This window comes from Pygocentrus nattereri, chromosome 22 (genome assembly GCF_015220715.1).
Source record: "Pygocentrus nattereri isolate fPygNat1 chromosome 22, fPygNat1.pri, whole genome shotgun sequence".
In the NCBI taxonomy this organism is placed as follows: domain Eukaryota; kingdom Metazoa; phylum Chordata; class Actinopteri; order Characiformes; family Serrasalmidae; genus Pygocentrus; species Pygocentrus nattereri.
This window is the reverse complement of record NC_051232.1, coordinates 34,550,354-34,575,438: the sequence shown is the minus strand read 5'-3', so window position 1 is coordinate 34,575,438 and position 25,085 is coordinate 34,550,354. Positions and strand designations below refer to the sequence as shown.

The 25,085-nt window shown below is 45.4% G+C and overlaps 1 protein-coding gene across 1 annotated transcript in view; it reads right to left on the bottom strand.

The window, feature by feature from the left end:
• Positions 1-24,747, bottom strand: part of slc35f3b (solute carrier family 35 member F3b) — a 128,742-nt gene extending 103,995 nt beyond the window's left edge. The window contains exons 1-2 of the mRNA XM_037532969.1: positions 24,641-24,747; positions 5,314-5,528 (exon numbers count right to left, since the gene is read on the bottom strand). Coding sequence (XP_037388866.1) covers positions 5,314-5,528; positions 24,641-24,747 — 322 coding nt within the window. The remainder of the gene's footprint in view (positions 1-5,313; positions 5,529-24,640) is intronic.
• Positions 24,748-25,085: the final 338 nt, after the last annotated feature.

Sequence of the window (25,085 nt, the reverse complement as noted above, 5' to 3'; positions counted from 1 at the left end):
TTATATCAGTTGCCGGCTTCTCGTTTGATTGAAGGATGGAGGAGCTTGATGTGACAGATGGAAGTCGAGAGGAAGAGCCGCTGCTGAAAGTGTAATGAACACCGTGGAGTCGGCTCCACACTCCTGCCATTACTGCAGCGCTGTAGGAAAGGCTGTTACGCCACAGCCGAGAGGTCAAAACGGTAAAACGCTTCAGAGCAGCGGAAGTCCAACACGCTTTCACTGCCAAGCACTGCACACCACTGTAAAGATGTCTGAACCATTTCCCACCAAACCGCTCTGAATCCCTCTGACTACACCTCACACACTGACTGATGTTCAGCTGGCTGCGAAGGTGATTAAACACTTGGTGTCCAGATTGGACGTGTCCACTAACTGTGGTCATCAAGTCGGAGCTGGGTTAAAAGCCACGGCGGCGTACGCCAGACGAGGAAGCACTGCCGCTGTGATAGCCTGAGACCTGAGCATCACAAAAATAAACAGTTATAATCAATTAAAATGTTCAGATATTATGTTAATGATTTAAATGAAGACTCAGAAGTTACCAGAGGACCGTCTTGTGTGTGTTTGACTCGCTGGCTTTGCGCTGGCTTCACACAGCTGACTCCTGTGACGCGGCTGCCATTTGGAAAAGCCAAAGCAAAAGATGCCCCGGTGCAGAGCTCGGCTCAGACGTTAGTCAGGGAAGAAAACAATCTGGGTGGATGAGTCATTTTCACTTTTTATGGCTGGTTTGGGAAAACTGAAAAAGAGATTCCAGCCCTGTTATAAACACGATGATCAGGCTTTTCTTCCACTTCAGCAGTGAAGAAACGTTATAAAGGCCAAAGATGTCCTGAAACGGGAAAACGCAGACCCGGGTAGGGCTAAACAGGGTAGGGCTAAACAGGGTAGGGCTAAACAGGGTATGGTTAAACAGGGGAGGGCTAAACAGGGTAGGGCTAAACAGGGTTGGGTTAAACAGGGTAGGGCTAAACAGGGTAGGGCTAAACAGGGTAGGGCTAAACAGGGTTGGGTTAAACAGGGTAGGGCTAAACAGGGTAGGGCTAAACAGGGTAGGGCTAAACAGGGTAGGGTTAAACAGGGTAGGGTTAAACAGGGTAGGGGTAAGTTTAACCTGAGTAGACCTACACCGGGTGGGTTTTGGTTTTTGTTATATATTTAAGAAAACTGTAATTAGTGTAGTGTGAATGAAAGGAACACTGCGGTGGCAGAGCTGCTCAGCAGAGCTGCAGACTGGAGATTCACTCTGATCGTAACACAGATCTGTGGGCGGTGCACGGGTCAGTCTCGCATCGTCCATTCTGCTGCGCCAATGAAGACGAAGACTACGTGAGAAGCATATACGTTTGTTTACAACAGTTTCTGGCTTGTGGCTGGGCCGTCGTTTCAAACCTATCCCGACCGGTGCAGCCTAGACAGTTTAACCATCTATAGCAACATTATAACACAGTTTGGCCTTAAAGTAACAGCTTCAAAATCACCGTGATGCTACTCTGAGTCCTAACAGTGAACTCGCCAGACACTGATCCACTCACACCAGCACAACACACACTAACACACCACCACCACCAGTGCTGAGAATGACCTACTACCCCAATAGTACCTGCCCTGTGAGGGTCCATGGGGGTCCTGACCACTGAAGAACAGGGTAACAGAGTATCAGAGAAACAGATGGACTACAGTCTGTAACTGTAGAACTACAGAGTGGAACTATACGGTCAGTGGAGCTGATAAAGTGGACAGTGAGTGGAGAAACAAGGAGGTGGTCAGAATGTTACATATATATATATGGTGTATATGGTGTATGTGTGTGTGTGTGCGTGTGTGTGTGTATACATACGTGGGGAGACATGCAGGGCGCTGTGCATCAAAATAGTCCCCAAAGAAAACTCATTATTCCAGATTTTCCACTGTTTTCCATCATCAACATTCCATATAAGCTCAGTAGACTCGTGTAGGTTCTCTGGTGGTTCTGGATGGTAAATAAAGTGTCTATATCTGTGTTGTAGTCATGGCGACGCCTGGTTCCCATCACCACCACTGTGAAGACGTCTGAACCAGTTCACACCGAACCCTCTGAATGAGTCTGGATATATCTCTACATATATATATATATATATATATATATATATATGGATATCATTCTGACCACCTCCTGTTTTATATATATATATATATATACACATCTGAAAAACTGAACAAACATTTATTATGCACATATTTGACGGTAAAATGGCATAATTCTGGCATCGTTCTTCAGTATTCACACAGTGTTTTCGGAACCGTTGCCTAAATCCTAGCTGTAAACAGTCCATGTAAATCAACGTCTTAAGGCCGGAGGTGCTGAGAGAAGAGAGCTGAGCTGGGACGGAGCAGAAGAAGGCCTGGGTCTGGGAGAGCACGCTCAGAGGACAGTGTGCGCTGGGTAGCAGTGACAGGAACCAGACACGTTCCACTGTTCTGTGGTCGTGGCAACCATCTGAGATAATGAGTACGGAAAAAGATCTGATCTTTATCAGAGCTGTCTGCGAGCGCTGTTGTCCAACGGGTCTGGAAGATGCATGTGCGTGCAGATCCCCAGGGCCTTGGAGAACGCCTCAGCAGAACTCTCTCACTCTGCCTCTCTGCCTCTGAGGCCTCTACCAAACACACACACAATAAAAACAGCTCTCTGATTCTCTCGGCCGCTCGGAAGCTCACAACTCGTAACCAGAGAGGTTCAGAGGGGTTTGGTGTGAAATGGTTCGGATGTCTTTACAGTGGTGGTGACAGGATCCAGGGGCCGGATTCATGAACACTTGTTTAGGAAAAAACGTTCCTAACACTAAGACGCTCATTAGGATGTCCTCAAAAAAACATACCAAGCTCTCAAATATTCTCCTAAAATAAACTTCATTTAGAAAATCTTTTGTTTTCAATGCTACATTGCATTTTACCAGGTACCATAAATGATGAGAGACACATTTTGAATTTGACATTGATTTCCATTATTTACTTTAATCTACTCAGAGGAGCAAACTGGAGGAAAAGCATCAAACCAAGTGTTTAAAAATATTAGCAAATAAGAACTAGAGATGATGGAGGAACAAACGGCCAACAGGAAAAAATCTGCGTTGGAAAATACGATAACTGCGCTGGAGGATGAGGACGGGCAGGACGAGCAGAGGCAGCGCCTGTGATAAATTCAGATGCTGACCTCGTCAAACAATTAAGAAGGTAATACTTTCAGGAATCTGAGAAAGGAAAATAAGATGATTCTTAATAAGTTATTTGCAGAATAACAATTTTAAAATGACGTTAAGAAAAAACACATTAAGAAGATTTTCTTTCTCAAGGCTCGTTTGTGAATTCAGCCCCAGGGGTCGCCATGACTACAACACAAATCCAGAACCTCCAGAGAACCTACACAAGTCTTCTGAGCTTATCTGGAATGTTGATGATGGAAAGCAGTGGAGAATCTGGAATATTGAGTTTGGGGACCATTTTGCCGCACAGTGCCCTGCATGTCACCCTCCACCATGAATGGAGTTGAAGTTCTCTAAACTCTCATAAAACAGCGTCTCAGTCATCAGGCAGTGAATTCAGAACCAGTTCATGTAGGAACTTTCTGTGAGGAGCTTTTAGAGGGACGTCTGGTTCCCATCACCACCACTGTGAGGAGCTTTTAGAGGGGACGTCTGGTTCCCATCACCACCACTGTGAGGAGCTTTTAGAGGGAAGTCTGGTTCCCATCACCACCACTGTGAACAGCTCTGACTCAGTAAGTTTATCTAGAACAGAGAACCGCTCTGAGCTACACAGCTTTCTGAAGGAAGCCGTTCAGGAGCAGCAGCGCTGGTTGGAGCTGCTGTTGATCCATTGGGATGCACGTTGTTTTCAGCTTATGCTGGTGCTGTATTCTCTCTGCGTTTGAGGTCTGGTGTTGATGCTCACTGCAGAGCCACCAGGCTGTGCTTGTTTGGGCGAACACAACAGATCCCACACGCTGTTACAGTCCTTTTATGTACGAGGAACAGCCAGACAAAAGAGGTGTAAACAGAATCAGCAGCCCTTCCTATAGCAGCGGAGTAAAGCTACTGGGTGAACACAACAGTGAGCCATCACTGCCAGCCCACCACGCTGCTAGGGAGGTGCTGCCCTGAACAAACTGGCATTTACAATGGACCTTTCACAGAAAGATGGATGATCCTGCTTTTAAAGCTCAGGTCCACAGATTTTTACACTTTTCTGTGTAGTTCAGTCACTAAGATGTAACCAGAGAGGTTCAGAGGGTTTGGTGTCAAATGGTTCAGACGTCTTTACAGTGGTGGAGGAACCAGGCGTCGCCATGACTACAACACAGATAAAGCCAGGGCTGAAAGATTCATCGTTTTTATAGCAAAATCGCAATTTAAAAAATATGCAGCCTACATTATCAAAAACATCTTCATAACACAGAGACTGCCTGGAGATGAGTTAGACCAATCAGAGGCACCCAAACCTCTCTGGCGCACTATGTTAGGGGTCAAGCTTCAACACAAATTCTGGTCTTCTTGGAACAAAAAAATAGATCTAAACCTCAAATTATCACAATGAGATAATCGTTCAGCCCTAAATATAGAAATTTATCCACTATCCAGAACCACCAGAGAACCTACACGAGTCTTCTGAGCTTATATGGAATGTTGATGATGGAAAACAGTGGAAAATCTGGAATAATGAGTTTTCTTTGGGGACTATTTTGCCGCACAGCGCCCTGCATGTCTCCCTCCACCATGAATGGAGTTGAAGTTCTCTAAACTCTCATAAAACAGCGTCTCAGTCATCAGGCAGTGAATTCAGAACCAGTTCATGGAGGAACTTTCTGTGAGGAAAGTTTTAGAGCCTCATTTTATTCCTTCGAACGCCCTGCATGAAACCCTCTGCCATGAATGGATTTTAAAAATGTTTTATACCAAACGTTATTGTGAACATCTCTGGGGCATCAGGCATTTATAGTCATAACCATTTCATGTAACAGCTTTCTGTTCACAGCATCTGGATCCCTGACTCCACCAAACCACCCTGAACCACTTTATTTACATCTTAATCATTTAATTATGCAGAAATTCTAAATTTAGTGGAGCTCCCCTTTAAGAGAGATGTGGATGAAAGCCATTTCAATCGTGCCGTCACACAGTCAACTGCTTTCACTGCTGTGATTCTGTCGGGGAAAAGACCTCAGACCTGTTTAAAATGGTGGACAGTGGGCCGGGTGGTCCACACATCCTGTGGTCTGCAGAGCTCAAGCACACGTACATGTAAAGACAGTGATAAAGACAGGCTGCTTACTGCTGTACACGGACTTCCATGGCTGGTAGCCGTAATAGCCAGTTATTCTCAAGATCCTCTCCTCGATGGACGCGCTGTTGATGTCCTCCACCGAACGGGACGACTTCAGGTCCTCCTTGATGGACTCGTCCACCACCAGGTACTTCAGCTGCCGGAGTTGTGGGCTGATGTCGGACAGCCGCCTGGGACTGACGTCGGGAGACTTCCGCATGCCGCTGGAGAGGACAGGAGCAGAGAGGCGGTTAGTCTGGGCTCTCACAGCTCCAGGTGAGACCGCAGCCCGCCGGGACCCCTTCTCATAACACCGGCCTGGCTGCGTTACTAAATGCAGAATTCTGCCTTTTCCAAACAGAACATCTCCGCGGTCTACTGTAACTCACCCACAGGCTTTCTCCACCACCGTACCGCCCGTCTCCTTCCCGCGGCCCGCTAGCGGCGGGAAGCCTCCCCCCTCGGCTGGCAGGGAGGCTGAGAGACGCTAAGCGAAAGTGACTGGCGCTTACTACAGCACGCTCTGCACACTCACACAGCCACGGCGGCGCCAGGAGGAGACTCGGCAGCGCTGAGGGCGGCTGCGAGGCCTCAGAGCCTTTCTCTGAGCTTCATCGCTCCTCAGTGCCAGTGGAGTTACACTCACGCCTTCAGAAACATGAACTAGAATCCATTCGTCTGAATCGGTGGAATCTGTAGCACAACATCTGAAGCGGAGCTGAACTGAAACTGAATTGGAAGAGTTTTATGACGTCAGTCTCAGACTGGACACCGCTCTCCAACTGAGCCTAGAATTCAGCTTTACCTGCCCTCGCTTTCAGGTGGTGTGAAACAAACTGCCCCAAAAACATTCGAAATCCGACGTTTCCAGTCAAAATTCTGTCGTCCTGAAACTTCATAACTGCCTCCCTCACCTGTCGCCACGCCCCGGCGCGCTGACCGGGCAGCCCTGCTGACTGGCAGGGAGGGAAGGTCACTTTAGTTTAGGCAGAGTTTACTGTAACGTGGCCAGGGTTGCCAGATTGCTTTAATAGTTTTCAGCCAAAAAATGCATAAAAAACACCCAAAACATTAAACATCAAAGAACTTCCTGGGCGAACCAGATAATCTGTTACAGAACCACGTAGGGTCAGCAACGCAGAGCACCACGGATAATCTGATACAGAACCACATAGGGTCAGTAAAACAGAGCACCATGGATAATCTGATACAGAACCACATAGGGTCAGTAACACAGAGCACCACGGATAATCTGTTACAGAACCACACAGGGTCAGTAATATAGAGCGGACCAGATAATCTGTTACAGAACCACATAGGGTCAGTAACACAGAGCACCACGGATAATCTGTTACAGAACCACATAGGGTCAGTAACACAGAGCACCACGGATAATCTGATACAGAACCACATAGGGTCAGTAACACAGAGCACCACGGATAATCTGATACAGAACCACATAGGGTCAGTAAAACAGAGCACCATGGATAATCTGATACAGAACCACATAGGGTCAGTAAGACAGAGCACCACGGATAATCTGTTACAGAACCACATAGGGTCAGTAACACAGAGCACCACGGATAATCTGTTAAAGAACCACACAGGGTCAGTAATATAGAGCGGACCAGATAATCTGTTACAGAACCACACAGGGTCAGTAATGTAGAGTGAACCAGATAATCTGTTACAGAACCACATAGGGTCAGTAAGACAGAGCACCACGGATAATCTGATACAGAACCACATAGGGTCAGTAAAACAGAGCACCATGGATAATCTGATACAGAACCACATAGGGTCAGTAACACAGAGCACCACGGATAATCTGTTACAGAACCACACAGGGTCAGTAATATAGAGCGGACCAGATAATCTGTTACAGAACCACACAGGGTCAGTAATGTAGAGAGAACCAGATAATCTGTTACAGAACCACATAGGGTCAGTAACGCAGAGCACCACGGATAATCTGTTACAGAACCACACAGGGTCAGTAACACAGAGCACCACGGATAATCTGTTAAAGAACCACACAGGGTCAGTAATATAGAGCGGACCAGATAATCTGTTACAGAACCACACAGGGTCAGTAATGTAGAGAGAACCAGATAATCTGTTACAGAACCACATAGGGTCAGTAACGCAGAGCACCACGGATAATCTGTTACAGAACCACACAGGGTCAGTAACACAGAGCACCACGGATAATCTGTTAAAGAACCACACAGGGTCAGTAATATAGAGCGGACCAGATAATCTGTTACAGAACCACACAGGGTCAGTAATGTAGAGAGAAACAGATAATCTGTTACAGAACCACGTAGGGTCAGTAACGCAGAGCACCACGGATAATCTGATACAGAACCACATAGGGTCAGTAACACAGAGCACCACGGATAATCTTTTACAGAACCACATAGGGTCAGTAAGACAGAGCACCACGGATAATCTGATACAGAACCACATAGGGTCAGTAAGACAGAGCACCACGGATAATCTTTTACAGAACCACATAGGGTCAGTAAGACAGAGCACCACAGATAATCTGTTACAGAACCACATAGGGTCAGTAACACAGCAACATGGATAATCTGTTACAGAACCACATAGGGTCAGTAATGTAGAGAGAACCAGATAATCTGTTACAGAACCACATAGGGTCAGTAACGCAGAGCATCACGGATAATCTGATACAACACCATATAGGGTCAGTAAGCAAGAGCACCACGGATAATCTGATACAGAACCACATAGGGTCAGTAAAACAGAGCACCACGGATAATCTGATACAGAACCACATAGGGTCAGTAATATAGAGCGGACCAGATAATCTGTTACAGAACCACACAGGGTCAGTAATGTAGAGTGAACCAGATAATCTGTTACAGAACCACATAGGGTCAGTAAGACAGAGCACCACGGATAATCTGATACAGAACCACATAGGGTCAGTAAAACAGAGCACCATGGATAATCTGATACAGAACCACATAGGGTCAGTAACACAGAGCACCACGGATAATCTGTTACAGAACCACACAGGGTCAGTAATATAGAGCGGACCAGATAATCTGTTACAGAACCACACAGGGTCAGTAATGTAGAGAGAACCAGATAATCTGTTACAGAACCACATAGGGTCAGTAACACAGAGCACCACGGATAATCTGTTACAGAACCACACAGGGTCAGTAACACAGAGCACCACGGATAATCTGTTAAAGAACCACACAGGGTCAGTAATATAGAGCGGACCAGATAATCTGTTACAGAACCACACAGGGTCAGTAATGTAGAGAGAACCAGATAATCTGTTACAGAACCACATAGGGTCAGTAATGCAGAGCACCACGGATAATCTGATACAGAACCACACAGGGTCAGTAACACAGAGCACCACGGATAATCTGTTAAAGAACCACACAGGGTCAGTAATATAGAGCGGACCAGATAATCTGTTACAGAACCACGTAGGGTCAGTAACGCAGAGCACCACGGATAATCTGAAACAGAACCACATAGGGTCAGTAACACAGAGCACCACGGATAATCTTTTACAGAACCACATAGGGTCAGTAAGAGAGAGCACCACGGATAATCTGATACAGAACCACATAGGGTCAGTAAAACAGAGCACCAGGGATAATCTGTTACAGAACCACATAGAGTCAGTAACACAGCAACATGGATAATCTGTTACAGAACCACATAGGGTCAGTAATGTAGAGAGAACCAGATAATCTGTTACAGAACCACATAGGGTCAGTAACGCAGAGCATCACGGATAATCTGATACAGAACCACATAGGGTCAGTAAGACCGAGCACCACGGATAATCTGATACAGAACCACATAGGGTCAGTAAGACAGAGCACCACGGATAATCTGATACAGAACCACATAGGGTCAGTAATATAGAGCGGACCAGATAATCTGTTACAGAACCACACAGGGTCAGTAATGTAGAGTGAACCAGATAATCTGTTACAGAACCACATAGGGTCAGTAAGACAGAGCACCACGGATAATCTGATACAGAACCACATAGGGTCAGTAAAACAGAGCACCATGGATAATCTGATACAGAACCACATAGGGTCAGTAACACAGAGCACCACGGATAATCTGTTACAGAACCACACAGGGTCAGTAATATAGAGCGGACCAGATAATCTGTTACAGAACCACACAGGGTCAGTAATGTAGAGAGAACCAGATAATCTGTTACAGAACCACATAGGGTCAGTAACGCAGAGCACCACGGATAATCTGTTACAGAACCACACAGGGTCAGTAACACAGAGCACCACGGATAATCTGTTAAAGAACCACACAGGGTCAGTAATATAGAGCGGACCAGATAATCTGTTACAGAACCACACAGGGTCAGTAATGTAGAGAGAACCAGATAATCTGTTACAGAACCACATAGGGTCAGTAATGCAGAGCACCACGGATAATCTGATACAGAACCACATAGGGTCAGTAACACAGAGCACCACGGATAATCTGATACAGAACCACATAGGGTCAGTAACACAGAGCACCACGGATAATCTTTTACAGAACCACATAGGGTCAGTAAGACAGAGCACCACGGATAATCTGTTACAGAACCACATAGGGTCAGTAAGACAGAGCACCACGGATAATCTGTTACAGAACCACATAGGGTCAGTAACACAGCAACATGGATAATCTGTTACAGAACCACATAGGGTCAGTAATGTAGAGAGAACCAGATAATCTGTTACAGAACCACATAGGGTCAGTAACGCAGAGCATCACGGATAATCTGATACAGAACCACATAGGGTCAGTAAGACAGAGCACCACGGATAATCTGATACAGAACCACATAGGGTCAGTAATATAGAGCGGACCAGATAATCTGTTACAGAACCACACAGGGTCAGTAATGTAGAGTGAACCAGATAATCTGTTACAGAACCACATAGGGTCAGTAAGACAGAGCACCACGGATAATCTGATACAGAACCACATAGGGTCAGTAAAACAGAGCACCATGGATAATCTGATACAGAACCACATAGGGTCAGTAACACAGAGCACCACGGATAATCTGTTACAGAACCACACAGGGTCAGTAATATAGAGCGGACCAGATAATCTGTTACAGAACCACACAGGGTCAGTAATGTAGAGAGAACCAGATAATCTGTTACAGAACCACATAGGGTCAGTAACGCAGAGCACCACGGATAATCTGTTACAGAACCACACAGGGTCAGTAACACAGAGCACCACGGATAATCTGTTAAAGAACCACACAGGGTCAGTAATATAGAGCGGACCAGATAATCTGTTACAGAACCACACAGGGTCAGTAATGTAGAGAGAACCAGATAATCTGTTACAGAACCACATAGGGTCAGTAATGCAGAGCACCACGGATAATCTGATACAGAACCACATAGGGTCAGTAACACAGAGCACCACGGATAATCTGATACAGAACCACATAGGGTCAGTAACACAGAGCACCACGGATAATCTTTTACAGAACCACATAGGGTCAGTAAGACAGAGCACCACGGATAATCTGTTACAGAACCACATAGGGTCAGTAAGACAGAGCACCACGGATAATCTGTTACAGAACCAAATAGGGTCAGTAACACAGCAACATGGATAATCTGTTACAGAACCACATAGGGTCAGTAATGTAGAGAGAACCAGATAATCTGTTACAGAACCACATAGGGTCAGTAACGCAGAGCATCACGGATAATCTGATACAGAACCACATAGGGTCAGTAAGACAGAGCACCACGGATAATCTGATACAGAACCACATAGGGTCAGTAAGACAGAGCACCACGGATAATCTGATACAGAACCACATAGGGTCAGTAATATAGAGCGGACCAGATAATCTGTTACAGAACCACACAGGGTCAGTAATGTAGAGCGAACCAGATAATCTGTTACAGAACCACATAGGGTCAGTAACACAGAGCACCACGGATAATCTGATAAAGAACCACATAGGGTCAGTAAAACAGAGCACCATGGATAATCTGATACAGAACCACATAGGGTCAGTAACACAGAGCACCACGGATAATCTGTTACAGAACCACACAGGGTCAGTAATATAGAGCGGACCAGATAATCTGTTACAGAACCACACAGGGTCAGTAATGTAGAGAGAACCAGATAATCTGTTACAGAACCACATAGGGTCAGTAACGCAGAGCACCACGGATAATCTGTTACAGAACCACACAGGGTCAGTAACACAGAGCACCACGGATAATCTGTTAAAGAACCACATAGGGTCAGTAAGAGAGAGCACCACGGATAATCTGATACAGAACCACATAGGGTCAGTAAAACAGAGCACCACGGATAATCTGTTACAGAACCACATAGAGTCAGTAACACAGCAACATGGATAATCTGTTACAGAACCACATAGGGTCAGTAATGTAGAGAGAACCAGATAATCTGTTACAGAACCACATAGGGTCAGTAACGCAGAGCATCACGGATAATCTGATACAGAACCACATAGGGTCAGTAAGACCGAGCACCACGGATAATCTGATACAGAACCACATAGGGTCAGTAAGACAGAGCACCACGGATAATCTGATACAGAACCACATAGGGTCAGTAATATAGAGCGGACCAGATAATCTGTTACAGAACCACACAGGGTCAGTAATGTAGAGTGAACCAGATAATCTGTTACAGAACCACATAGGGTCAGTAAGACAGAGCACCACGGATAATCTGATACAGAACCACATAGGGTCAGTAAAACAGAGCACCATGGATAATCTGATACAGAACCACATAGGGTCAGTAACACAGAGCACCACGGATAATCTGTTACAGAACCACACAGGGTCAGTAATATAGAGCGGACCAGATAATCTGTTACAGAACCACACAGGGTCAGTAATGTAGAGAGAACCAGATAATCTGTTACAGAACCACATAGGGTCAGTAACGCAGAGCACCACGGATAATCTGTTACAGAACCACATAGGGTCAGTAACACAGAGCACCACGGATAATCTGTTAAAGAACCACACAGGGTCAGTAATATAGAGCGGACCAGATAATCTGTTACAGAACCACACAGGGTCAGTAATGTAGAGAGAACCAGATAATCTGTTACAGAACCACATAGGGTCAGTAATGCAGAGCACCACGGATAATCTGATACAGAACCACATAGGGTCAGTAACACAGAGCACCACGGATAATCTGATACAGAACCACATAGGGTCAGTAACACAGAGCACCACGGATAATCTTTTACAGAACCACATAGGGTCAGTAAGACAGAGCACCACGGATAATCTGTTACAGAACCACATAGGGTCAGTAAGACAGAGCACCACGGATAATCTGTTACAGAACCACATAGGGTCAGTAACACAGCAACATGGATAATCTGTTACAGAACCACATAGGGTCAGTAATGTAGAGAGAACCAGATAATCTGTTACAGAACCACATAGGGTCAGTAACGCAGAGCATCACGGATAATCTGATACAGAACCACATAGGGTCAGTAAGACAGAGCACCACGGATAATCTGATACAGAACCACATAGGGTCAGTAAGACAGAGCACCACGGATAATCTGATACAGAACCACATAGGGTCAGTAATATAGAGCGGACCAGATAATCTGTTACAGAACCACACAGGGTCAGTAATGTAGAGTGAACCAGATAATCTGTTACAGAACCACATAGGGTCAGTAACACAGAGCACCACGGATAATCTGATAAAGAACCACATAGGGTCAGTAAAACAGAGCACCATGGATAATCTGATACAGAACCACATAGGGTCAGTAACACAGAGCACCACGGATAATCTGTTACAGAACCAAACAGGGTCAGTAATATAGAGCGGACCAGATAATCTGTTACAGAACCACACAGGGTCAGTAATGTAGAGAGAACCAGATAATCTGTTACAGAACCACATAGGGTCAGTAACGCAGAGCACCACGGATAATCTGTTACAGAACCACACAGGGTCAGTAACACAGAGCACCACGGATAATCTGTTAAAGAACCACACAGGGTCAGTAATATAGAGCGGACCAGATAATCTGTTACAGAACCACACAGGGTCAGTAATGTAGAGAGAACCAGATAATCTGTTACAGAACCACATAGGGTCAGTAATGCAGAGCACCACGGATAATCTGTTACAGAACCACACAGGGTCAGTAACACAGAGCACCATGGATAATCTGATACAGAACCACATAGGGTCAGTAAAACAGAGCACCATGGATAATCTGATACAGAACCACATAGGGTCAGTAACACAGAGCACCACGGATAATCTGTTACAGAACCACACAGGGTCAGTAATATAGAGCGGACCAGATAATCTGTTACAGAACCACACAGGGTCAGTAATGTAGAGAGAACCAGATAATCTGTTACAGAACCACATAGGGTCAGTAACGCAGAGCACCACGGATAATCTGTTACAGAACCACACAGGGTCAGTAACACAGAGCACCACGGATAATCTGTTAAAGAACCACACAGGGTCAGTAATATAGAGCGGACCAGATAATCTGTTACAGAACCACACAGGGTCAGTAATGTAGAGAGAACCAGATAATCTGTTACAGAACCACATAGGGTCAGTAATGCAGAGCACCACGGATAATCTGATACAGAACCACATAGGGTCAGTAACACAGAGCACCACGGATAATCTGATACAGAACCACATAGGGTCAGTAACACAGAGCACCACGGATAATCTTTTACAGAACCACATAGGGTCAGTAAGACAGAGCACCACGGATAATCTGTTACAGAACCACATAGGGTCAGTAAGACAGAGCACCACGGATAATCTGTTACAGAACCACATAGGGTCAGTAACACAGCAACATGGATAATCTGTTACAGAACCACATAGGGTCAGTAATGTAGAGAGAACCAGATAATCTGTTACAGAACCACATAGGGTCAGTAACGCAGAGCATCACGGATAATCTGATACAGAACCACATAGGGTCAGTAAGACAGAGCACCACGGATAATCTGATACAGAACCACATAGGGTCAGTAAGACAGAGCACCACAGATAATCTGATACAGAACCACATAGGGTCAGTAATATAGAGCGGACCAGATAATCTGTTACAGAACCACACAGGGTCAGTAATGTAGAGTGAACCAGATAATCTGTTACAGAACCACATAGGGTCAGTAAGACAGAGCACCACGGATAATCTGATACAGAACCACATAGGGTCAGTAAAACAGAGCACCATGGATAATCTGATACAGAACCACATAGGGTCAGTAACACAGAGCACCACGGATAATCTGTTACAGAACCACACAGGGTCAGTAATATAGAGCGGACCAGATAATCTGTTACAGAACCACACAGGGTCAGTATTGTAGAGAGAACCAGATAATCTGTTACAGAACCACATAGGGTCAGTAACGCAGAGCACCACGGATAATCTGTTACAGAACCACACAGGGTCAGTAACACAGAGCACCACGGATAATCTGTTAAAGAACCACACAGGGTCAGTAATATAGAGCGGACCAGATAATCTGTTACAGAACCACACAGGGTCAGTAATGTAGAGAGAACCAGATAATCTGTTACAGAACCACATAGGGTCAGTAATGCAGAGCACCACGGATAATCTGTTACAGAACCACACAGGGTCAGTAACACAGAGCACCACGGATAATCTGTTAAAGAACCACACAGGGTCAGTCATATAGAGCGGACCAGATAATCTGTTACAGAACCACACAGGGTCAGTAATGTAGAGAGAACCAGATAATCTGTTACAGAACCACGTAGGGTCAGTAACGCAGAGCACCACGGATAATCTGATACAGAACCACATAGGGTCAGTAACACAGAGCACCACGGATAATCTTTTACAGAACCACATAGGGTCAGTAAGAGAGAGCACCACGGATAATCTGATACAGAACCACATAGGGTCAGTAAGACAGAGCACCACGGATAATCTGTTACAGAACCACATAGGGTCAGTAACACAGCAACATGGATAATCTGTTACAGAACCACATAGGGTCAGTAATGTAGAGAGAACCAGATAATCTGTTACAGAACCACATAGGGTCAGTAACGCAGAGCATCACGGATAATCTGATACAGAACCACATAGGGTCAGTAAGACAGAGCACCACGGATAATCTGATACAGAACCACATAGGGTCAGTAAGACAGAGCACCACGGATAATCTGATACAGAACCACATAGGGTCAGTAATATAGAGCGGACCAGATAATCTGTTACAGAACCACACAGGGTCAGTAATGTAGAGTGAACCAGATAATCTGTTACAGAACCACATAGGGTCAGTAAGACAGAGCACCACGGATAATCTGATACAGAACCACATAGGGTCAGTAAAACAGAGCACCACGGATAATCTGATACAGAACCACATAGGGTCAGTAACACAGAGCACCACGGATAATCTGTTACAGAACCACACAGGGTCAGTAATATAGAGCGGACCAGATAATCTGTTACAGAACCACACAGGGTCAGTAATGTAGAGAGAACCAGATAATCTGTTACAGAACCACATAGGGTCAGTAACGCAGAGCACCACGGATAATCTGTTACAGAACCACACAGGGTCAGTAACACAGAGCACCACGGATAATCTGTTAAAGAACCACACAGGGTCAGTAATATAGAGCGGACCAGATAATCTGTTACAGAACCACACAGGGTCAGTAATGTAGAGAGAACCAGATAATCTGTTACAGAACCACATAGGGTCAGTAATGCAGAGCACCACGGATAATCTGTTACAGAACCACACAGGGTCAGTAACACAGAGCACCACGGATAATCTGTTAAAGAACCACACAGGGTCAGTCATATAGAGCGGACCAGATAATCTGTTACAGAACCACACAGGGTCAGTAATGTAGAGAGAACCAGATAATCTGTTACAGAACCACGTAGGGTCAGTAACGCAGAGCACCACGGATAATCTGATACAGAACCACATAGGGTCAGTAACACAGAGCACCACGGATAATCTTTTACAGAACCACATAGGGTCAGTAAGAGAGAGCACCACGGATAATCTGATACAGAACCACATAGGGTCAGTAAGACAGAGCACCACGGATAATCTGTTACAGAACCACATAGGGTCAGTAACACAGCAACATGGATAATCTGTTACAGAACCACATAGGGTCAGTAATGTAGAGAGAACCAGATAATCTGTTACAGAACCACATAGGGTCAGTAACGCAGAGCATCACGGATAATCTGATACAAAACCACATAGGGTCAGTAAGACAGAGCACCACGGATAATCTGATACAGAACCACATAGGGTCAGTAAGACAGAGCACCACGGATAATCTGATACAGAACCACATAGGGTCAGTAAGACAGAGCACCACGGATAATCTGATACAGAACCACATAGGGTCAGTAACACAGAGCACCACGGATAATCTGATACAGAACCACATAGGGTCAGTAACACAGAGCACCACGGATAATCTGTTACAGAACCACATAGGGTCAGTAACACAGAGCACCACGGATAATCTGTTACAGAACCACATAGGGTCAGTAAGACAGAGCACCACGGATAATCTGATACAGAACCACATAGGGTCAGTAACACAGAGCACCACGGATAATCTGTTACAGAACCACATAGGGTCAGTAACACAGAGCACCACGGATAATCTGTTACAGAACCACATAGGGTCAGTAAGACAGAGCACCACGGATAATCTGTTACAGAACCACATAGGGTCAGTAAAACAGAGCACCACGGATAATCTGTTGCAGAACCACATAGGGTCAGTAACACAGAGCACCACGGATAATCTGTTACAGAACCACATAGGGTCAGTAAAACAGAGCACCACAGATAATCTGATACAGAACCACATAGGGTCAGTAAGACTGAGCACCACGGATAATCTGATACAGAACCACATAGGGTCAGTAACACAGAGCACCACGGATAATCTGTTACAGAACCACATAGGGTCAGTAACACAGAGCACCACGGATAATCTGTTACAGAACCACATAGGGTCAGTAACACAGAGCACCACGGATAATCTGTTACAGAACCACATAGGGTCAGTAAGACAGAGCACCACGGATAATCTGTTACAGAACCACATAGGGTCAGTAAAACAGAGCACCACGGATAATCTGTTGCAGAACCACATAGGGTCAGTAACACAGAGCACCACGGATAATCTGTTACAGAACCACATAGGGTCAGTAAGACAGAGCACCACAGATAATCTGATACAGAACCACATAGGGTCAGTAACACAGAGCACCACGGATAATCTGATACAGAACCACATAGGGTCAGTAAGACAGAGCACCACGGATAATCTGATACAGAACCACATAGGGTCAGTAAGACAGAGCACCACGGATAATCTGTTACAGAACCACATAGGGTCAGTAAGACAGAGCACCACGGATAATCTGATACAGAACCACATAGGGTCAGTAAGACAGAGCACCACGGATAATCTGATACAGAACCACATAGGGTCAGTAAGACAGAGCACCACGGATAATCTGATACAGAACCACATAGGGTCAGTAACACAGAGCACCACGGATAATCTGTTGCAGAACCACATAGGGTCAGTAACACAGAGCATCACGGATAATCTGTTACAGAACCACATAGGGTCAGTAAGACAGAGCACCACGGATAATCTGATACAGAACCACATAGGGTCAGTAAGACAGAGCACCACGGATAATCTGTTACAGAACCACATAGGGTCAGTAAGACAGAGCACCACGGATAATCTGATACAGAACCACATAGGGTCAGTAACACAGAGCACCACGGATAATCTGATACAGAACCACATAGGGTCAGTAAGACAGAGCACCACGGATAATCTGTTACAGAACCACATAGGGTCAGTAACACAGAGCACCACGGATAATCTGTTACAGAACCACATAGGGTCAGTAAGACAGAGCACCACGGATAATCTGATACAGAACCACATAGGTTCAGTAAGACAGAGCACCACGGATAATCTGATACAGAACCACATAGGTTCAGTAACACAGAGCACCACGGATAATCTGTTACAGAACCACATAGGGTCAGTAACACAGAGCACCACGGATAATCTGTTAAAGAACCACACAGGGTCAGTAATATAGAGCGGACCAGATAATCTGTTACAGAACCACACAGGGTCAGTAATGTAGAGAGAACCAGATAATCTGTTACAGAACCACATAGGGTCAGTAATGCAGAGCACCACGGATAATCTGTTACAGAACCACACAGGGTCAGTAACACAGAGCACCACGGATAATCTGTTAAAGAACCACACAGGGTCAGTAATATAGAGCGGACCAGATAATCTGTTACAGAACCACACAGGGTCAGTAATGTAGAGAGAACCAGATAATCTGTTACAGAACCACGTAGGGTCAGTAACGCAGAGCACCACGGATAATCTGATACAGAACCACATAGGGTCAGTAACGCAGAGCACCACGGATAATCTGTTACAGAACCACACAGGGTCAGTAACACAGAGCACCACGGATAATCTGTTAAAGAACCACACAGGGTCAGTAATATAGAGCGGACCAGATAATCTGTTACAGAACCACACAGGGTCAGTAATGTAGAGAGAACCAGATAATCTGTTACAGAACCACGTAGGGTCAGTAACGCAGAGCACCACGGATAATCTGATACAGAACCACATAGGGTCAGTAACACAGAGCACCACGGATAATCTTTTACAGAACCACATAGGGTCAGTAAGAGAGAGCACCACGGATAATCTCATACAGAACCACATAGGGTCAGTAAGACAGAGCACCACGGATAATCTGTTACAGAACCACATAGGGTCAGTAACACAGCAACATGGATAATCTGTTACAGAACCACATAGGGTCAGTAATGTAGAGAGAACCAGATAATCTGTTACAGAACCACATAGGGTCAGTAACGCAGAGCATCACGGATAATCTGATACAGAACCACATAGGGTCAGTAAGACAGAGCACCACGGATAATCTGATACAGAACCACATAGGGTCAGTAAGACAGAGCACCACGGATAATCTGATACAGAACCACATAGGGTCAGTAAGACAGAGCACCACGGATAATCTGATACAGAACCACATAGGGTCAGTAACACAGAGCACCACGGATAATCTGATACAGAACCACATAGGGTCAGTAACACAGAGCACCACGGATAATCTGTTACAGAACCACATAGGGTCAGTAACACAGAGCACCACGGATAATCTGTTACAGAACCACATAGGGTCAGTAAAACAGAGCACCACGGATAATCTGATACAGAACCACATAGGGTCAGTAACACAGAGCACCACGGATAATCTGTTACAGAACCACATAGGGTCAGTAACACAGAGCACCACGGATAATCTGTTACAGAACCACATAGGGTCAGTAAGACAGAGCACCACGGATAATCTGTTACAGAACCACATAGGGTCAGTAAAACAGAGCACCACGGATAATCTGTTGCAGAACCACATAGGGTCAGTAACACAGAGCACCACGGATAATCTGTTACAGAACCACATAGGGTCAGTAAAACAGAGCACCACAGATAATCTGATACAGAACCACATAGGGTCAGTAAGACTGAGCACCACGGATAATCTGATACAGAACCACATAGGGTCAGTAACACAGAGCACCACGGATAATCTGTTACAGAACCACATAGGGTCAGTAACACAGAGCACCACGGATAATCTGTTACAGAACCACATAGGGTCAGTAACACAGAGCACCACGGATAATCTGTTACAGAACCACATAGGGTCAGTAAGACAGAGCACCACGGATAATCTGTTACAGAACCACATAGGGTCAGTAAAACAGAGCACCACGGATAATCTGTTGCAGAACCACATAGGGTCAGTAACACAGAGCACCACGGATAATCTGTTACAGAACCACATAGGGTCAGTAAGACAGAGCACCACAGATAATCTGATACAGAACCACATAGGGTCAGTAACACAGAGCACCACGGATAATCTGTTACAGAACCACATAGGGTCAGTAAGACAGAGCACCACGGATAATCTGATACAGAACCACATAGGGTCAGTAAGACAGAGCACCACGGATAATCTGATACAGAACCACATAGGGTCAGTAAGACAGAGCACCACGGATAATCTGATACAGAACCACATAGGGTCAGTAACACAGAGCACCACGGATAATCTGTTGCAGAACCACATAGGGTCAGTAACACAGAGCATCACGGATAATCTGTTACAGAACCACATAGGGTCAGTAAGACAGAGCACCACGGATAATCTGATACAGAACCACATAGGGTCAGTAAGACAGAGCACCACGGATAATCTGTTACAGAACCACATAGGGTCAGTAAGACAGAGCACCACGGATAATCTGATACAGAACCACATAGGGTCAGTAACACAGAGCACCACGGATAATCTGATACAGAACCACATAGGGTCAGTAAGACAGAGCACCACGGATAATCTGTTACAGAACCACATAGGGTCAGTAAGACAGAGCACCACGGATAATCTGTTACAGAACCACATAGGGTCAGTAAGACAGAGCACCACGGATAATCTGATACAGAACCACATAGGTTCAGTAAGACAGAGCACCACGGATAATCTGATACAGAACCACATAGGTTCAGTAACACAGAGCACCACGGATAATCTGTTACAGAACCACATAGGGTCAGTAACACAGAGCACCACGGATAATCTGTTAAAGAACCACACAGGGTCAGTAATATAGAGCGGACCAGATAATCTGTTACAGAACCACACAGGGTCAGTAATGTAGAGAGAACCAGATAATCTGTTACAGAACCACATAGGGTCAGTAATGCAGAGCACCACGGATAATCTGTTACAGAACCACACAGGGTCAGTAACACAGAGCACCACGGATAATCTGTTAAAGAACCACACAGGGTCAGTAATATAGAGCGGACCAGATAATCTGTTACAGAACCACACAGGGTCAGTAATGTAGAGAGAACCAGATAATCTGTTACAGAACCACGTAGGGTCAGTAACGTAGAGCACCACGGATAATCTGATACAGAACCACATAGGGTCAGTAACACAGAGCACCACGGATAATCTTTTACAGAACCACATAGGGTCAGTAAGAGAGAGCACCACGGATAATCTGATACAGAACCACATAGGGTCAGTAAGACAGAGCACCACGGATAATCTGTTACAGAACCACATAGGGTCAGTAACACAGCAACATGGATAATCTGTTACAGAACCACATAGGGTCAGTAATGTAGAGAGAACCAGATAATCTGTTACAGAACCACATAGGGTCAGTAACGCAGAGCATCACGGATAATCTGATACAGAATCACATAGGGTCAGTAAGACAGAGCACCACGGATAATCTGATACAGAACCACATAGGGTCAGTAAGACAGAGCACCACGGATAATCTGATACAGAACCACATAGGGTCAGTAAGACAGAGCACCACGGATAATCTGATACAGAACCACATAGGGTCAGTAACACAGAGCACCACGGATAATCTGATACAGAACCACATAGGGTCAGTAACACAGAGCACCACGGATAATCTGTTACAGAACCACATAGGGTCAGTAACACAGAGCACCACGGATAATCTGTTACAGAACCACATAGGGTCAGTAAAACAGAGCACCACGGATAATCTGATACAGAACCACATAGGGTCAGTAACACAGAGCACCACGGATAATCTGTTACAGAACCACATAGGGTCAGTAAAACAGAGCACCACGGATAATCTGTTACAGAACCACATAGGGTCAGTAAGACAGAGCACCACGGATAATCTGTTACAGAACCACATAGGGTCAGTAAAACAGAGCACCACGGATAATCTGTTGCAGAACCACATAGGGTCAGTAACACAGAGCACCACGGATAATCTGTTACAGAACGACATAGGGTCAGTAAGACAGAGCACCACAGATAATCTGATACAGAACCACATAGGGTCAGTAAGACTGAGCACCACGGATAATCTGATACAGAACCACATAGGGTCAGTAACACAGAGCACCACGGATAATCTGTTACAGAACCACATAGGGTCAGTAAGACAGAGCACCACGGATAATCTGTTACAGAACCACATAGGGTCAGTAACACAGAGCACCACGGATAATCTGTTACAGAACCACATAGGGTCAGTAACACAGAGCACCACGGATAATCTGTTACAGAACCACATAGGGTCAGTAAGACAGAGCACCACGGATAATCTGTTACAGAACCACATAGGGTCAGTAAAACAGAGCACCACGGATAATCTGTTGCAGAACCACATAGGGTCAGTAACACAGAGCACCACGGATAATCTGTTACAGAACCACATAGGGTCAGTAAGACAGAGCACCACAGATAATCTGATACAGAACCACATAGGGTCAGTAACACAGAGCACCACGGATAATCTGTTACAGAACCACATAGGGTCAGTAAGACAGAGCACCACGGATAATCTGTTACAGAACCACATAGGGTCAGTAAGACAGAGCACCACGGATAATCTGTTACAGAACCACATAGGGTCAGTAAGACAGAGCACCACGGATAATCTGATACAGAACCACATAGGGTCAGTAAGACAGAGCACCACGGATAATCTGATACAGAACCACATAGGGTCAGTAAGACAGAGCACCACGGATAATCTGATACAGAACCACATAGGGTCAGTAACACAGAGCACCACGGATAATCTGTTGCAGAACCACATAGGGTCAGTAACACAGAGCATCACGGATAATCTGTTACAGAACCACATAGGGTCAGTAAGACAGAGCACCACGGATAATCTGATACAGAACCACATAGGGTCAGTAAGAGAGAGCACCACGGATAATCTGTTACAGAACCACATAGGGTCAGTAAGACAGAGCACCACGGATAATCTGATACAGAACCACATAGGGTCAGTAACACAGAGCACCACGGATAATCTGATACAGAACCACATAGGGTCAGTAAGACAGAGCACCATGGATAATCTGATACAGAACCACATAGGGTCAGTAAGACAGAGCACCACGGATAATCTGATACAGAACCACATAGGGTCAGTAACACAGAGCATCACAGATAATCTGATACAGAACCACATAGGGTCAGTACGACAGAGCACCACTGATAATCTGATACAGAACCACATAGGGTCAGTAACACAGAGCATCACAGATAATCTGATACAGAACCACATAGGGTCAGTAACACAGAGCATCACGGATAATCTGTTACTGTGTACAGTCAGTAAAAGGAGCAATTTTTCAATTCTTGCATTAGTCAGACTCATTCAGAGGGTTTGGAGTGAACTGGTTCAGACGTCTTTACAGTGGTGGTGATGGGAACCAGGCGTCGCCATGACTACAACACAGATATAGACACTTTATTTACCATCCAGAACCACCAGAGAACCTACACGAGTCTTCTGAGCCTTAAAAATGATACATATCTGTCCAAAATCTTCTCAAGACCATCATAAAACAGCGTCTCAGTCATCAGACAGTGAATTCAGAACCATTTCATGTAGGAACACTAAGTGAGGGGGACGTCTGGTTCCTATCACCACCACAGCGACCAGCAGTGAACAGAGAGCCACTCTGAACCGCTCTCTTTACATTTCAATCAGTAAATTATACAGGACTTTTAAAAAATTGGTCCTGCATTACAGTCGACTGTTAAGTTAATACATCAAAAATGGTCAAATTACAGAATAGTATTAATCATAATCATAATAAAACAGGTTCACCCATTAAAGCACCCTCCCAATCCAACCACAATCCACTTCATTTGGCAGAAACCCGCCCAATCTGGCAACCTCACTGATTGGACGTGGGAGGTGTTCACGAAGCTCTGCACATCAACCATCTCTCACTACATAGACATCACAGTGTCCAGAGCTGACAGGTTAGTGTAAATAAACCTCCCAGCGCTCTGACACTCTTCTCACTCTGACACACACTAAGAGTGAGATTAGAGTTCTTACTCCTCTGACTTCGTCTGAGCTGAGTCCAGTGAGAGTCTTCACACATGATGAACATGAGCTGAAGAGCGCAAGTAGATTCAGGAGACTTTGTCATGAAGCTCAAAGTGACTCCCCACTAAACAAAGTGCGCTCTGAAATAACACAACCGCTTTCGGACCTGATCGGCGCCAAGCCCTGAGTTAAGTCATGACGTGTGGTAGTAGTTCAGTCCTTACATGGGCATAAGAGTGGAAGGTGGTCCCAGGTAACACATGCAGTCCCGTCGGGGGCGTCCAACTCGGTCCCACACGGTTCCCTCTCCATCGCCGTACATCATACCCATCAACGGTTCAGAGCGAGTCGGCCGCCGCGCTGCTTCCACTTTCGCCACCGAGCAGAGAGAACATAGTCGCTCCGCGCCCACAGGAGCCTGATATCCACACGCTCCACGCAGACGGGGGCTCTGCTGCCGCACCTACGGCCACATTCAGAAAGGCAACGGCCCCCTCTAATGGACGGCACGGTGTCTTACACACTTATAAAGGATGGCTTTTTAAGGGTTCTGTAGTAAAGGCATATAAATACCATCTTAAAGCATGCTTAGATGGTTCTCTGTGTTGTGTAATGGTTCTCTGGACTGATGGAGAGTGTGCTGTATCGAATACGGCACCAAAAAAGGTT